The sequence below is a fragment of the Bos indicus genome, chromosome 25 (genome assembly GCF_029378745.1).
Source record: "Bos indicus isolate NIAB-ARS_2022 breed Sahiwal x Tharparkar chromosome 25, NIAB-ARS_B.indTharparkar_mat_pri_1.0, whole genome shotgun sequence".
In the NCBI taxonomy this organism is placed as follows: domain Eukaryota; kingdom Metazoa; phylum Chordata; class Mammalia; order Artiodactyla; family Bovidae; genus Bos; species Bos indicus.
Genome location: NC_091784.1, coordinates 36,950,623 through 36,967,665, shown reverse-complemented (window position 1 = coordinate 36,967,665; position 17,043 = coordinate 36,950,623). Strand labels below are relative to the sequence as shown.

At 50.1% G+C, this 17,043-nt stretch overlaps 1 protein-coding gene and 1 long non-coding RNA gene across 4 annotated transcripts; one reads left to right on the top strand and one right to left on the bottom strand.

Moving 5' to 3' along the window:
• Positions 1 to 82: 82 nt before the first annotated feature.
• POP7 (POP7 homolog, ribonuclease P/MRP subunit) lies at positions 83 to 9,395 on the top strand. 3 transcript variants are annotated; one of them, XM_070780140.1, is made up of 2 exons: positions 83 to 240; positions 8,713 to 9,395. In XM_070780140.1, the coding sequence occupies exon 2, from the start codon at positions 8,723 to 8,725 to the stop codon at positions 9,143 to 9,145; it is 423 nt and encodes a 140-aa protein (XP_070636241.1). In that variant the 5' UTR covers positions 83 to 240; positions 8,713 to 8,722; the 3' UTR covers positions 9,146 to 9,395. The 3 variants fall into 3 exon arrangements, with proteins under 3 accessions (XP_070636241.1, XP_019843801.1, XP_019843800.1); XM_019988242.2 differs by lacking the exon at positions 83 to 240 and adding an exon at positions 8,281 to 8,459; XM_019988241.2 differs by lacking the exon at positions 83 to 240 and adding an exon at positions 8,335 to 8,541.
• LOC139179761 (uncharacterized) lies at positions 2,771 to 8,245 on the bottom strand. The gene is made up of 2 exons (XR_011564110.1): positions 8,039 to 8,245; positions 2,771 to 4,743 (listed from the first exon to the last, which is right to left on the bottom strand). It is a non-coding gene; the product is annotated as an uncharacterized lncRNA (long non-coding RNA).
• Positions 9,396 to 17,043: the final 7,648 nt, after the last annotated feature.

Genomic DNA, 17,043 nt, shown 5'->3' with positions numbered 1-17,043 from the left:
CCCGGACCCCCCCGACCCCGGCACGTGACCCGGGAGCCCGGTTCCTCACGTGACTAGGCCTGCCGCGGGCCGGGGTTTGGGGGGGTGAGAGTGTCCCGGGGAGTGCTCCCCGGCAGCCCCCGGCACGTGACGCGCGACCATCGCGACGAAGGCCGCCGCTGGCGGCATCGCCACTCTTCGGACGGTCGGCTTCCTCCGGGAAGCCCGCCTGGGTTGAAGGAGACCACATACAACCCGGAGGTGTGTTCATCAGATATCCCGGGGTGTATGAAGTAAACGAGGAGCCGAATGATTTAGAAACTGTCCGCGGCAGCGCTGGCTGGTGAGATCTGGAATTTGCATCTGACTCCTCCACTGAGTGGCCCCCTAGACCTCGGGGGCAAAGGATTTAACGCTTTAACGCTACCGGGCCTCAGATTCTATTATATAGTAAGGTATTGAGGATCTTCTCTGCCCTATCCCCTGCCCCCATTCCACTATCTTTCCAGAGTGCTGAAAGAATTAAAATAGGTGCGTGTGAGAGGCTTTGGCAAGAGAGAAACTACTATGCAAATACAAGAAGTAGATTGACACCGTCTTTGTTTAAAAAGGAGGTTTTCAAGAATGACTTTTCCGATTCCTGAACTTTTTTTAGGATGAAAAAGTTTTGGGTGTGTTTTCACCGTTTTCTTTGGAAGTTACTCCAGAATGTATACTCTTACTTACCAGCTTTCTAAAACAGCCGTTACCAAAAACAATGTAATTCTCAGGACCGGGAAAGGTAAATTCAAACTTGGAACTTGAGCCCTCTGTCTTGTGCCAAAAGGGATCGCGGACCTCAGGAGCTACCAGGAAGGCCCTTTGTTCTTGCACGGAGTACACCCCAGGCTTTTATGCACTTGGAGTTTTCATGACCACTTTTTTAGTTCCCTTGACTTTCTTGAAATCAGGATTCCTGTCTCAGTGTAGTCAGTGAAGCTGCTTGCTCAGAGGCTGAAAATCCAACTGTTTAAAGCGAGGGCTTTTTGGGACTTCACTGGTGGTCCAGTGGCTACGACTCCCTGCTCCCAATGCAGGGGTCCTTGGATCACTCCCTGGCCAGGGAACTAGATCCCACGTGCAATAACTAAAGGTTCAGCAGGCTGCAACCCAAATCCGGTGCAGCCAAATAATAAATAACTATATTTTTTAATAAAAGGTGAGGGCTTGCATCCATTCCAGACTCTGGCCTTGGGCACTTTGCTAATCTCTGAGTCTCTGGATTCTATAGTAGAGTGCTGGAACACAATGTTTGGCATAGGGCAAGCACTTCACAAATGTTAGCTAGTAGGGCCTTCTGACCGGAGAAGGCGATGGCACCCCACTCCAGTACTCTTGCCTGCAAAATCCCATGGACGGAGGAGCCTGGTAGGCTGCAGTCCATGGGGTCGAGAAGAGTCGACAGGACTGAGCGACTTCACTTTCACTTTTCACTTTCATGCATTGGAGAAGGAAATGGCAACCCACTCCTGTGTTCTTGCCTGGAGAATCCCAGGGACGGGGGAACCTGGTGGGCTGCGGTCTGGGGTCGCACAGAGTCAGACATGACTGAAGCGACTTAGCAGCAGCAGGGCCTTCTGAGCCCAGGATATTCAAATTGTTAATACTGTATGAAAATGTATCAGCAGAATACAATCTCAGGTCAAGTTCTCATAGAAAAAGGTTCTCAATTATGGCAGCTGTTTTTTCTTAGTCCCAAACTTTTGTTGTTGCTATGTTGTGTCTTCACTTTAGCATGTTTTAATTATTAATTAGCAAACATGAGATTGTCAGTTATGGTAGAGAAATGTTACAGGGGAAAAGAGGGATTCCTGTGAAGTGGAGGCAGTCAGGGAAAGTGGTGACTTGTGTCAAGCAGGAAGGGCAGGATTTGGGTAGATTTGAGAAAAGTGGGCATTGCCTTTAGAATAGTGACAGTCCAGGATGATGGGAGAAGAGGGCCTGGATTGCCTGTTGGATGAGAAGCAAAGAGGAACTTAAAGTTTAGGGCTTTGACTGCTGGCATGATTTTATTTTTTTAATCTTTTGGCCTCACCCCACAGAAAGTGGGATCTTAGTTCCCTGCCCAGGGATCAAACCTGTGCCCCCTGCATTGGCAGTGCAGTCGTAACCACTAGACCAGTAGGAAAGTCCCCATGAAAATGCTTTTGATTGAGGAGGAGTACTTTCCTAGGGAGAGCACGCCAGACTCCAGGGTGGAAAATTGGGAGTGGTTCCCTGTGTACCAGCTTGTGATCCTGGCCAAGTAATTATGCCCCAGCTGTAGAGTGGGAATGCTTCTGCTGCTGGTGACACTGTGGAAGTTGAATTGTATACGCAGCCTCTTTGCGAAATGACATAAATCGGAACTGTGAATTTTCTATACAAAATTAAAGAAAATTTTCTGAATGAAGAAATCACTTGGACCTAAGATTTTTGTTTATTCAGGTACTGTGCTGTGAAATATCTGGGTTTGTGTTTTTTAAATTTGGAAGCTTTGAACTAAACAGAGATACGGTTAGATGATTAATTAAGATGACAGGGAGGTCTCAAGTAAGACTAAACAGCCAACCTCTCTGCCTTTTTTCCTAATGGCAGATTCCCCTGCAGTGTTTGCCTTCCATGAAATGCAAAAATGTAAGGACCATCTTAGCGTCAAATCACTGTGTTACAATACCTGGCTTCACCCACCTAAGTTGCAAGCCTTTATATTTATCTGTATGTCAGAGTTTCGAAAACATTTTAGATATCATGAAAAGACAGGCAGCCTGAGTAATGGAATGATAGCTCTTTAACAGTGCTTATTGTTAATTATCAGACAAAATGGGCCTTACAATTAATTTATTGTATTCAAAATTACTTGCTGCCCTAAGCAAAGTTCTTTGGTTGATCAAGTGTAAATGCTTGTCAAGTCTCCAATGCAAAATCACCACATTGATAAATCTGGTCACTACCTCCTCCAGGAAATGCTTTCTTCACCTGGTTTCCATATCACCATACTCCTTTGGTTTTCCTCCTACTTCACCAGCTTCTCTTTCTGAGTCCTCTGCTGGTTCCTTCGACTTCCCCTTCTCCTAGAGTTCAGACCTTCCAGGAACTGCACAGGATCTGTGCCCCACTACCAGATATTCCTGCCGCGCCTTAGCCTTAGCTTCCTTTGGAAAACCTTGCATCCCCCAAGGTTATGTTGGCTGCGCGTCCTTGAGGGTCCACTGAAGCCTCTACATGTTCCCTGCTGAGCAGTGGTCACACTGTCTCGCTCCTTTTGTTGGCCTTTCACAGTAAACCATGAACTGCTCAGCCCAGTATTGTTCAAGGATGTTTCTAGTCTTCCAGCAGCCTAACAAGTCTCCTTGATCCAACTTTATTGCCGAGTAGTATTCCATCATATGGATGTACCACACTTTAACCAGTCACCCATTTAAAAACACATGGATTGTTTCAGATCTGGGGCTATTACAAATAAAACTGCTGTGGACATTCATGTACGAGTTTGTAAATGTCCGTGAGTGCTCTTGCTGGGTCATGTGAGTGTGAGTTTAGTGTTAGAAGGAATTGCCAAATTATTTTCCAGAGTGACTGGACCATTGAAGATTTCCACAGTGTATGAGAGATCCAATTTCTTTGCATTCTCATAAACACTCACTATTGTCAAAAATTTTTTTAAATTATTTTTATTTGGGGTTGCACGGGGTCCTCTTTGCTGAGTACGGGCTTTCTCTAGTTGCAGGTGGGGGTTCCTCTCTAGTTGTGGTGCTTTGGCTTCTCATTGTGGGGGCTTCTTGTTGCAGACCACAGGCTCTCCGACGTGCTGGCTTCAGGAGTTGCAGCACATGGGCTCTAGAGCCAATGGGCTTCAGTAGTTGTGGTGCATGGGCTTAGTTGTCCTGTGGCACATGGGATCTTCCTGGACCAGAGACTGAACCCATGTCCCCTGCATGGGCAGGCAGATTCTTAACCACTAGACCACAGTCAGTTCAGTCGCTCAGTCATGTCCGATTCTTTGTGACCCCATGGACTGCAGCATGCCAGGCTTCCCTGTCCATCACCAACTCCCGGAGCTTGCTCATACTCATGTCCATTGAATGGACGATGCCATTCAACCATCTCATCCTCTGTCGTCCCCTTCTCCTGCCTTGAATCTTGCCCAGCATCGGGGTCTTTTCCAATGGGTCATTTCTTTGCATCAGCTGGCCAAAATATTGGAGCTTCAGCCTCAGCATCAGTCCTTCCAATGAATATTCAGGACTGATTTCCTTTAGGATGGACTGGTTTGATATCCTTGCAGTCCAAAGGATTCTCAAGAGTCTTCTCTAACACCACAGTTCAAAAGCATCAATTCTTCTGCGCTCAGCTTTCTTTATGGTCCAATTCTCAACATCCATACATGACCACTGAAAAAACCATAGCTTCGACTAGACAGACCTTTGATGGCAAAGTAATGTTTCTGCTTTTGAATATGCTGTCTAGGTTGGTCATAGCTTTTCTTCCAAAGAGCAAGCGTCTTTTAATTTCATGGCTGCAGTCACCATCTGCAGTGATTTTGGAGCCCAATAAAATAAAGTCTGTCACTGTTTCCGTTGTTTCCCATCTGTTTGCCGTGAAATGATGGGACTGGATGCCATGATCTTCGTTTTTTGAATGCTGAGTTTTAAGCCAGTTTTTTCACTCTCCTCTTTCACTTTCATCAAGAGGCTCTTTAGTTCCTCTTCGCTTTCTGCCATAAGGGTGGTGTCATCTGCATACCTGAGGTTATTGATATTATAAGGAAAGTCCAACATTTTTTATTTTAGACATTTTAATAGGGGGGTAAGGGCTTCCCTGGTGGCTCAGTGGTAAAGAATCTGCCTGCCAATGCAGGAGACTTGGGTTTGATCCCAGGGGCAGGAAGATTCCCTGGAGAAGAAAATGGCAACCCACTCCAGTATCCTTGCCTGGGAAATCCCATAGACAGAGGAGCCTGGCAGGGTACGGTCCGTAGGGCCACAAAAGAGTCCAACAGGAGTTAGCGACTAAACAACAGAACAAACAATAGGTGGGGAGTGGCATCTCATCATGGTTTTAATTGCATTTCCATCATGGCTAATGATGTTGAACATCTTTTGCGCTTATTTGTCATCCTTATACCTGTTTGCTAAAGAACCCTCTGTTCAAGCCCATTTTCTAATTGTTTTCAAATGCTTGAGTTTAGAGAGTTCTCTAATCTGGAGACAAGTCCATTGTTGGATATGTGACTTGCAGGTATTTTCCTCCCAGACTGTGGCTGGGTGGCCTTTCACAGAGGAAAAGATTTTTAATTCTGATGACGTACAATTTATTAATTCTTTTCTTTAATGGATTGTGCCCTTGAAGTTGTATCTAAGAACTCTTTACCTGACTATGTCATGAAGACTTTTTTTCCCCTATATTTCTTCTAACAGTTTTATAATTTTACATTTTATGTTTAGATCTACCATCCATTTTATGCTAATTTCTTTGCATTGGGCTGAGGTTCAATTTCAATTCCTTGCCTATTTATTGAATTAGCACTACTTGCTGATTAGACTCATTCTTTCCCCATTCAGCTGCTTTTGCACCTTTGTTAAAAATCAGCTGGCTGTACTTGTGTGAACCTGTTTCTGGGTTCTCTACTCCATTTTATTGACTTTTATGCCTGCTCCTTGGCAGATACCACACTGTCTTGATACTGTGTTTAGACAATAAGTCTTAAAATCGGGTAGTGTGATTCCAACTTCTCGTTTTTCAAAGTTGCTTTAACTTCCCTTGCCTTTCCATATAAATTTTACAATAAACTTATCTACATCTTTAAAACTTTTGGCTGGGGTTTCATAGGAATTGCATGAAACTTTGGGAGAACTGACATATTTTGGACTTCCAATAGAGGGACACGGTCTATCTCTCCATTAATTTAGATCTTCTTTGATTTCTTTGATTAGCATTTTGTATTTTTTAGCATACACATTTTGTACATGTTTTTGTTAGACTTATACGTAAATATTTTCCCTCTCCTTCCTTTCCTTCACCCTCTTCCTCCCTCTCTGGAATGATTGTAAATGATTTTAAATTTTGGCTTCTGATTGCTTATTGCCAGTATGTGCTTAGTCACTCAGTCGTGTTCGACTCTGCGACCCCATGGACTGTACCCTGCCAGGCTCCTCTGTCCATGGGGATTCTCCAGGCGAGAATATTGGAGTGGGTTGTCATGCCCTCTCCAGGGGATCTTCCCAACCCAGGGATTGAACCCAGGCCTCCTGCATTGCAGGCAGGTTATTTACTGTTTGAGCCACCAGGGATGCCTCCATTTTATCTCCGTTGTGGAATTTATCTATGTAGAGTTGTTAGTATTATTCTCTAAGTATATTATAACGTGAGGGGTTTTTAAAGCTATTCCCTCTTTCATTTTTGGGAATCGTAATTTGAGTCTTCTTTCTCTAGTTCTTTCTTTTGTGTCAGTCTTGCTAGAGGCTTACTAATTTTATTGATCTTTGCAAAGAACCAGCTTATAGTTTGAGTTTACTTCTGTGTTCACTTTCATTGACATTTGCTCTTTTTATTTCCTCCCATCTTTTCCCGTTGGCTTTACTTTTTCTAGTTCCTTGAGGTGAAAACAGATTATGCAGCCATCTTTTAAAAACAGTGTTCAGTGATTCCAGAAAACTCCTTGGTTCCCTGAAGAACTCCTGTTTGCCCATCAAAATTCAGTTCAGGGACTTCCCTGAATGTCTAGTGGCTAAGACTCCACACTCCCAATGCACGGAGCCTGGGTTCCATCCCCAGGCAGGTAACTAGATCCCATGTACTGCAACTAAAGAACCATGTGCCCCAACTAAGACCCAGGCAACCAAATATATATATATATAAAATTCAGTTCGGATGTCACTACTGAGACATTGTAGTCAGCCTTTCCTCTTCACCCCCAAATAAACGCCACCAAACCTAAGAATCTGAAGCTTAAAAGAAGTGCAGGCTTTAAATGGTGCTGGGAGGTTAAGTTCGCAAGAGCCTGGCCTCTTTCCAACCTTTAGTTATTTGGGGTCAAACTCCACCCTAGGCAATAAAGAGAGCGGTCTGGGGGTACATAAAAATGCCAATTCACACGTGTACGTTTACAGTTTATACGGTTACATTGGGTTTTGAAACTCGGTAGCAAGATAGGAATTGTCATCCCTATTTGAGTGATGAGGAAACTTCCGAGGAGAGTAGTTGAGGTCTCCAATGCAGGTCTGACTCATTTTCGAATGGAATTCTCCAAAAGCTAAACCAATGTGGGCAGAGAGCCCCTTCCCAGTGGTCTTGGGGAGCCACCAATCCCCGCAAGTGCTGCGCTGCCCTTCCCGCCAGGGGGCGTACGTCCCAGCTCCCAAGTGGTCGCAGTGACCGAAGAGCTGGAAGGCAGTTGAGGGGTGCGAGTGGGTGGGTCAGGGGGGCCACAAGGAAGCTGTGAAGGCTTGGGAGGGGGAGGCCTACGGCTCAGGAGAAGGGGCCAACAGAGGATGAGATGATTGGATGGCATCACCGACTCAATGGACATAAGTTTGAGCAAGCCCCCAGAAATAGTGAAGGACAAGGAAGCCTAGCAAGCTGCAGTTCATAGCGATTCAACCACAACGGCTCATAGCCCTCGATTGGCCTTAGAGTCAGCCCTGCCAGAGGAATGGGAAGACGGCTCCCCGTGAACTGCAGAGGGGTGTCAGAGCGCTGTCCTCCCACAAGGACCGGGCTTCGGTACTCGTTTACCCGCTCTTGGTCTTTGGGCGACGCGAACCTTGGGCGGGAAGTCGGTTCTGCCAACTCCGCCACGCCTCCTGACCCGAGGAACTGCGACGGACGCAGACACCTTCCCGATCACGTTCTATGGAACTCGGCGCCCTCCCTACCATCTTTGGAAGGCCCTGACTCCCAAATTCTCCAAGCCCCCACAAAAGTCTCCTCTCCTCTATTCTCTCCTTGGGGACCGCACCCCCCCCCCCCCCGCCCCCCGCCAGCCACCCTCGCGAACCGGGGACTTGGACTGGCCGCAAAAAGCCAGAACTTGCCCTACCCAGATCCTCCCCGGACTCGGACTTGGTACACGCCTCCCGCCTCCGCGCCCCGCCTAAGAGGCGTACACGTGGTAGATCCCGTCAGCCCCGGAAGCCTCGCGTTATTCAAACACATCGCGCGGTTTTGCCAGCTCTGAGGAAAGGGGCGGGGAGAACGCAGGCCGGGAAGGCGATTCGTGGATCCCTCAGGCCTGGCCGCGGCAGGGGGGACGGGCGCGCGTGCGCACTCGGCACCCTTTTCCGACGCCCCGCGCCTACAGGGCTTCAGCATTCCGGCGTCTGTGTGGCGCGCCCCTCTTCCCTACTGGGGTCCTGGTGGTCGCGGGCAGCGCCACCTCCTCCGGCCAGTCGGCGCAACGCTCGACTGGCCTGGCAGAGGAGCGGGCCGCGTGCGCGTGGAAAGCACGGGGACTGGAGAGAGTAGGCGCTGGAGTGCTGGGGAAAGGGGGCGGTGGACGGACCCGAGGTGGGGAGCGTTGTAATGAATGTCCGCGAACTGAGGGTAGGGGAGCTGCGGGAGCTGGAGTTGAGTGGGAACGGACTGAGAGTGGGAGGGAAGAGGGGCGTCGAGTGCGCCCCCGCCCGGGTGCACCCTTTGGGCTGGAAACCGGGTGGGGAAGGAAGCGTGGGTCGCTCCTCACCCTTGGTTGATCTCGTCCCTTTCCCGTGCCAGGGCACACAGCATGGCCGAAAACCGAGAGTCCCGCGGGACCGTCGAGGCGGAGCTGGACCCGGTGGAGTACACCCTGCGGAAGCGGCTTCCCCACCGCCTGCCCCGGAGGCCCAATGACATCTATGTCAACATGAAGACTGACTTTAAGGCGCAGCTGGCCCGCTGCCAGAAGCTGTTGGACGGAGGGGCGCGGGGTCAGAACGCATGCAGTGAGATCTACATTCACGGCTTGGGCCTGGCCATCAACCGAGCCATCAACATTGCCCTACAACTGCAGGCGGGCAGCTTCGGGTCCCTGCAAGTGGCTGCCAATACCTCCACCGTGGAGCTTGTCGATGAGCTGGAACCGGAGACTGACTCACGAGAGCCGCTGACCCGGATCCGCAACAACTCTGCCATCCATATCCGTGTCTTCAGGGTCACGCCCAAGTAACTGAGATGAAGCTGGCTCACCTTATCCACCCATCCCCATACAGCTGGGGCTCAGATGTGGCTCTTCTTGTCCTGAGTACTGTCATGGATCTTTCAACCAGAGCCATGTAGGAAAAAGCCCATCCGCTGGCAGCCCGGAGGACTCTGAATTGAGAGGGCAATTACCGTCTTTTGTTGGGCCCAAGCAGTGGGTCTTCCTGGATCTTTGTGGTCTGTAGCCATTGTCCTGTACAATAAAAAGTTTCAAGTTATGTTGCTGCCTGGCCACCCACCCCGCTGCACTGCCTCTCCCCTGTGTAAATTCTGGAGAGGAGAGTAGGAAGAAACTTGACAAAGATTTAGATACAGGAGGGGAACCCTGGTGTTTCCTGCTTTCATAGAAAGAACATAAATTGTCCTACAGACACTGCAACATAAGACAAACGTTAGTGCAGTGCAGAAGCCTGACAGCCCCAGTGTTTGTTTTAAAATATTTCATCCTTGCAGAAGAAGGCAGAGAGAATAAGTAGATATTCCTGCCTGCTGGCAAGCAGCTGGGGTCTAGTTGTGTGTGAGGAAACTATCAGCTTCTCTGTTGGTAGTTCCTGGGCACAGGAAGGATGAGGGCTTAAGGAGAGAGAAACACAAAGATGGAGCCTCCTTTGTATTAGGTTGTGGGAGGGATTGACACGGCTTCATTTGATCCCTGGTCCTGGGGGATCCAAAGTGTTCTAAACAGCTGTGGTTCAGAGCCCTTCACACCCTGTGGCTGGGCTGTTCTAAGTGGGAAAGAAAAGCCTTCCCTCTGACTTACTGGGCACACAGGTCATAAGCACTTATTTGCTTGGATATTTCTAGGAGGATCTGATTTTTCGTATTTATCAAACGAGTCGTCTAAAGCAATGTTTATCAGAGCAGTTGATGACCCATATGTGGGTCTTGATTTACTAGGTCAAAACCTTTTTAAAAATCAAGTAAAAAGTAACTTCCATGGTAATATTTTGTTGGCATTTTTATAGATATGTATATAGATGTGTGCTAGTTATGACATCGATTTTACTGTTGGGGGAGGTCACAAGAGCTTGAAAGACTTTGATTTAAAGGTTAGTAACTGAATTTGGTTCTAGTTTGCTTGAAGGCAGTTTGGTTTGGGATTCTGAAAATCAGCCTTCTCATTTGGCAAAACCTCTCCCTCTGGCTTGAAGGTTCCTGCTGAGGAGGGACTCATGCTGTGGAAGTGACTGCCAGTCGCACAGGAAAGCAAACTCTTCACAGAAGGACTGGGGCTTCGTTCTAATGACTAAACACAGCCCAAGTGCCTTCTGTGAGCCACAGACCTGGGCTGGGCCCTGGGGATACAAAGGTGGGTATAAAATGGCCCCTGCCTTCAAGGAGTTCACCATTTAGTTGGGAAGGTGGATATACCAGTTTTCGTGCAGTGAATAAGATGTGTGATGTAAGAGGTAAGAACAGCCACAATAGAGAAGTGCAGAGAAGGAAATGGCTAACTTCCTGCTGAGGTCTGAGATGGTTTCACCTTTGACCTGGGTTTTGAAGTATGAAGAGGAGTTTGCCAGGCAGAAGAGAGGGGAGAGGCCACATCAGGCAAAGGCATCAGCGTGTACAAAGGGGATTCACTAACAGGGTGTGTTGTAGGACTGGAGGGTCACTCGGCAGCTACAAAGTAGGAAGCATTGGGGAGATTTGACGGAGACGATTCTATCGGATGCCCCCAAATCCCCCCATCCCAATTTCCCTATCAGCCTTGACTGCAAGGCTCCCTTGCCCAGGAGGCCCCAGTAACGGGGGAGCCAGCAGGGAGCTGGCGGGAGTTGTGTGTGTCCTTGCACGTATGTGCTCTGGTCTCTGTGCTCCTGGCCCAGGCCCAGCAGAGGTGGTAGCAGCAGCCCTTTTGCATTTGGTTTGTTTTGGCTGCCACATCTTCCAGCTTATTTGTTGTTTCTGCTCCATATTCTCTCACTGCTTGCCAGTGGGGCTTCCCTCAGTGGCAGAAACAGCCCCTAGACATTGCCACCGATGGGGCAGGTAGGGGGTGTGGGGAAAGTGCCTGCATCTGTCCGAGTGCACGCCTGGTGGATGGGGCAGGGAGCTCTGCAGGGAGGCCACCAGCCACCTCAGCTCCCCCGCCCTCTGGGTTCTCTGCAGTGTCTTCCATCACAGCTTGGGAAGCTGGAAGGTGATGGGGGCAGAAAGGATGTCCAGGTGCAGTTCCCCTCCCTTCTTTTTGCTCAACAGCTATGGAGCCCACAATGAGCGCAAAATGACCTCCTACTTCAAAAACAGTTCCCCCAAGGTCAGATTTGAAATGCTTGTCTTGGAGGTGGGAGTAGACCTCATCTCTAGTGTTATTGAGAATTCACTGCTTGTGCGGAATCTCTGTTAGGCACCAGGTCTGCCCAGAGAGGTACGAACCCCTGGGCCTCTAAAAACTAATAGAAAAAAGGACAGACAGATTTGGAAAGAATTAATTTACATAGTGCTTGGAGCCTGGCATTAGCAAGGGCTCCAGAAAGAGGGGAAACTGTTGGTAGTGTGAGTCATTTTGCTAAGGAATAGTTTGGTCCTCTACATGGGGATGGGGAGAGGGGAAGGAAGGTGGTTTGTGTGTGTTTGATCTACAAGGCTGGGTTCTTAGTCCTGCTGGCTTTTACTTTTGTGGCACTGGCGGCGGGAAAGAAGACGGGCCCTCAGGACCCAGGAACTGGTGTGGATGGGTGGATGATCCTTCTAGGAAGTTCCTTGCACTCTGTCCTGGTGAGTTCTTGGTGCTTGGTCAGGAGCCGGGAGAACAAACCCTGGAGCCTATGGAGAAGATGGACTAGAGGCGTGTGTAAATGTAGTTCTGAAGGGAAGAGATGACCCACTGCAGGTTTGGGGATGAGGCAAAGGTTATCCCACCAAGAGAGAAGTCTATGAAAATGACCACTTAAGACTCCATCTTCCTAAATGACACTTATGGGTGCTTTTGAATTGATGTTTTATTTTTGTTTGGACAGGAAAGCTACTGCGGCCAATTTAGCAGCTCTGTCTTCTGGTAAAGGATGGGAAGGACATGGGTAAAGGACATCCTTCCAGTAAAGGGTGTGTGAAGGAGCTTGGGAACATTCAGCCGTACCTGAGAACAGGAGATCCTAGGATGTGGCTGACGCTTCACAGAAACCTGAGCTGGGGAGGTGCATCTGGAGGTGGAGGTCTTGGTGCTTTGCGTGCCCTCCTGCAAGGACTCAAGCACTGGGGGAGAGTCGAGACTAGTAACCAAAGAAGGTGGCCTGGTAATGCTTCAGGGCCTGTCCAGGGTGCGCCCAAAGGCCTCATTCAGTTCAGGGTCCTTGGGATGTCTCTGGGCCTCCCTTGGGAGGACACCCATGTTAAGGGGACAAGAAAGCCCTGGTTGTCTCCAGGCTTTGAATAAACTGAGTGTGAGCATTGCCTTGATGTCTATGTCTTGACCCACCCCCAGCTCCAATCAGTTGTGTTTCGGCGGCAACTTTCTCCAAAGAGCAGTGGATGTGTCCACCCAGAGAGACTCCCATCCTCCATCCACACCCCCTGACCCCGTGACCTTTGCTAGTGGGTGGCTTAGTGAGGCAGCTATAACACCAGGGATAAGGTGTCACGAACCCATGCCCACCTCCCCAGAAGGAGCGGTGGCGGACGCTGGAGGAAGGCTGAAGAGTATGTTGGCGATCTGGTCTCCAGGCCTGCAAAGAGAGGACAAACAGCAGGGATAGTAAAGCCAAGGGTGCAGTGATAATAGGTAGCACGTATTGATTACCTCGTGCCGGGCGTTACATAATCACACAACAGCCCTGGCAAGCAGTTACTATCGTTTCTTCTGCCATCCCCAGGGTTGGACATAAGGTCACCTGTTCACGTTGTGTGCTGGTAAGTGGCAGAGCTCACCAGGTCACCAAATCTGGGCTCCCTTGTTTATCAGACAAGCCTCGTTGGGCTCCTGAAGCGGCAGAGCTGCTCGCTGAGAACAGAACCCAAACATCTGGTCCTAGAGGCTACCTTGTGGCCAAGTAAGCACAGATTGCCTCCGTTTCTCCAAGCTGATCTCCGTACAGGACTTCCCAGCAGGAATCCCTACTCCGAGTCCTCACTCCCTTCCCAGTTCCCCAAGCATCAGGAAGCCCTCCCCATCACACCCTCTGAGGTCCAAGCCACCCCACTTCCCAGCACAGAAGGTCTGGGCCCCTGGCAGAGCTCCCAAGCCTGGCTGAGAAGCTACTGATTGGAAAGGAGGAGGGCGGAAAGGTCCAGAGGCCCCCCCTTCTCCGCCCCAACACGACTCCAGGCAGCTGGGACTTCGTGCTTCCTGGGGGTCTGCGCTAGCTCAGGGGGGCTGTAAATTTGCTGCTTGGAGTTTCAATCTGAACCGGCTGCTGGGACAACTCCAGCTTGTCTCCACCCCCGCCATCCTGTGGTCACGACTGTCCCTTTTGAGGCCTCGCCTTGCGGGCTCCCTGCTCAGGAAGTAGATGGAGGCCTCTCAAGCCCCAGCGAACCCAGAGCTAGGTTGTCCAGGCACGGCTCCAGCAAGCATGCAGAAGACGAGGGGCTCACTTCCTCCCTCTAGGCCTCCCATCCTCTGGTTGAGGTATTTGGAGTGGACGGAGCACACTCTGCAAGCCACACTTGAGCGAAGACCATAAACAGGCAACAGGCCAGGTGCCCACTGGCACCAAGATGAACAAGACCTGCCTATGCTTTGTCCTTTTCTCTCTCCTCCGATTAACAGAGCACCTGTGCTGCACGACTCCAGAGAATACCATTCTCATCAGGGTCCAAATGAATGGCGGCCCCTGGAGCTGTGCAGTGCTCAACCTTGACAGCTGTACATGGTGGCCCCAAGAGGGGAGGCTTGAGGCATAAAGTAGAAGTCTTAGTCGCTCAGTCATGTCTGACTCTTTGCAACCCCATGGACTGTAGCCCACCAGGTTCATTCTTTCCATAGAATTCTCCAGGCAAGAATACGGGAGTGGGTTGCTATTCCCTTCTCCAGGCAATCTTCCCAACCCAGGGGTCGAACTCAGGTCTCCCTCACTGCAGGCAGATTCTTTACCATCTGAACCACCAGGGAAGCTCTGAGACATAAGTAAGTTAAGTTCAGTCACTCAGTCGTGTCCGACTCTTCGCGACCCCATGAATCGCAGCACGCCAGGCCTCCCTGTCCATCACCAACTCCCGGAGTTCACTCAGACTCACATCCATCGAGTCAGTGATGCCATCCAGCCATCTCATCCTCTGTCGTCCCCTTCTCCTCCTGCCCCCAATCCCTCCCAGCATCAAAGTCTTTTCCAATGAGTCAACTCTTCGCATCAGGTGGCCAAAGTACTGGAGTTTCAGCTTTAGCATCATTCCCTCCAAAGAAATCCCAGGGCTGATCTCCTTCAGAATGGACTGGTTGGATCTCCTTGCAGTCCAAGGGACTCTCAAGAGTCTTCTCCAACACCACAGCTCAAAAGCATCAATTCTTCAGCGCTCAGCCTTCTTCACAGTCCAACTCTCACATCCATACATGACCACAGGAAAAACCACAGCCTTGACTAGACCGACCTTTGTTGGCAAAGTAATGTCTCTGCTTTTGAATATGCTATCTAGGTTAGTCATAACTTTCCTTCCAAGGAGTAAGCGTCTTTTAATTTCATGGCTGCAGTCACCATCTGCAGTGATTTGGGAGCCCCCCAAAATAAAGTCTGACACTGTTTCCACTGTTTCCCCATCTATTTCCCATGAAGTGGTGGGACCGGATGCCATGATCTTTGTTTTCTGAATGTTGAGCTTTAAGCCAACTTTTTCACTCTCCACTTTCACTTTCATCAAGAGGCTTTTGAGTTCCTCTTCACTTTCTGCCATAAGGGTGGTGTCATCTGCATATCTGAGGTTATTGATATTTCTCCCGGCAATCTTGATTCCAGCTTGTGTTTCTTCCAGTCCAGCATTTCTCATGATGTACTCTGCATATAAGTTAAATAAGCAGGGTGATAATATACAGCCTTGACGTACTCCTTTTCCTATTTGGAACCAGTCTGTTGTTCCATGTCCAGTTCTAACTGTTGCTTCCTGACCTGCATACAGATTTCTCAAGAGGCAGGTCAGGTGGTCTGGTATTCCCATCTCTTTCAGAATTTTCCACAGTTTATTGTGATCCACACAGTCAAAGGCTTTGGCATAGTCAATAAATCAGAAATAGATTTTTTCTGGAACTCTCTTGCTTTTTCCATGATCCAGTGGATATTGGCAATTTGATCTCTGGTTCCTCTGCCTTTTCTAAAACCAGCTTGAACTTCAGGAAGTTCACGGTTCACGTATTGCTGAGACATAAAAGATGTACATAAAGAACGGCAGCCCAGAGCAGGGAGACAGCTTTCTGCCGGGGCATCTGGGAAGGCTTCGTAGAGGAGGTAACACTTGAAGAAAGGGAGCGATAGTGTGGGAGGGCGAGGGTGATCCAGGTGGAAGGCAGAGAGTGAGCGAAGGGCAGGAGGCAGCAAATCATGTCAGTGAGCTCCTGTGATGTGGGCATGGGGGTGAACGAAGTGGGAGAACAGGCTGGAAAGGTGGGTGGGTGGCAGAGCACAGAGGGTCTTAGTTCCTAGGAACCGGGAGCCACTGCAGGCTCGTGCTCAGGGTAATACCCCGAATAAGGCTGTTTGTTCAGCAGGAAAGTTACTCTAGTGGCTGCCAGGATGACTCCAGCCTGTCTCCACCCCCACCATCCAGTTGGGGATATCTGGAGGGGACAGCGTGGTGACCTTCTGCAGTCGCCCTGGCACTGGGCCAGCACCATGCCAGAGAAATATAAACAGGCAGATGGAGGGGGCTCTGGCAGTGGGGCACTAAGCATCGGAGGGGGAATCCCAGGTAGCTTCCTGCTCCTCAGGGTGCCCTGCTGTCCAGGCTGGATTGATGGGCCCTGCTGGGTGGTATCCATCAACAGCTGGGTTTAAGTTGGCCCCCAAATCAGCCTCTGCCTTCTTGGTAGGATTACTACGGCTTAGGGATTGGACGGAGGTTCCATCTCTCTCCTTGTCTCCTCTGCCTTCTCTCCCGGGCTGCAATCGCAGCTCTTTCCAAATGCTCCAGCGGATGAACCAACGTCACCCTTGTCCGGCAGGCCCCAGCACCTAGGGGCTATTGCCCAGGGCCCATCTACCTTTCTCGAAGGCAGGGGCCTGGGGAACCTCTGCCAAGCTGGCGTGAGGGGAGAGGCAGGTCCCACAGCCCGAACAGCTCCTCCTCTCCTCCCTCTCCTCCGGCTGTGTCTACTCCCCGCCATCCCCCCCGGCCCCCTCTCCGTGGTCAGGTCAGGGCAGTGACGCAGGAGTCTGGGGACCCGGAGAGCAGAGGCTGAGGCGTGTGGGAAGTCAGGACAGAACGCATGTGCGGACGTGTGTGGACGTGAGTGTGCGTGTGTTTGTCCCACAGCTGGGATCCTGTCCCAGGGCTGGGCTCCGAGGGCCATGTGGGGCTGGGAGGCCGCCTGGGTGCTGAGGGGGAAACCGGGATCAGGGGGCACAGTGGGGTATGCAGACTGGCAGCCGGCACACCAGGTTTTGGGGGAGGCCCTGAGAGCAGGCTGTGGGTGAGCAGAGGGCAGGGGAGCAGGTCGGGGCCTCATTATTACCTTCAAGCCTCTGCCTCCTGCCCCTCCCATTCATCTGTCTGAACCCTCTTTGATCGCCCCTCATCTCCCTCACTTTGTCACCTTCTTCTCAGTAGGCATTCTGCCTGCTTCGTCCAAAATTGCCACCTCCTCCAAGATTCCTGGGCCTTCGAAGCTTTTTACCACTGGAGAGCCTCTATCTTTTATTCATTTTCGTGTTTGCCATCCATCCTCCTCTAGAATGTCAGCTCCACCAGGGCAGGCAGTCTTGTCCTTTTTATTCACTG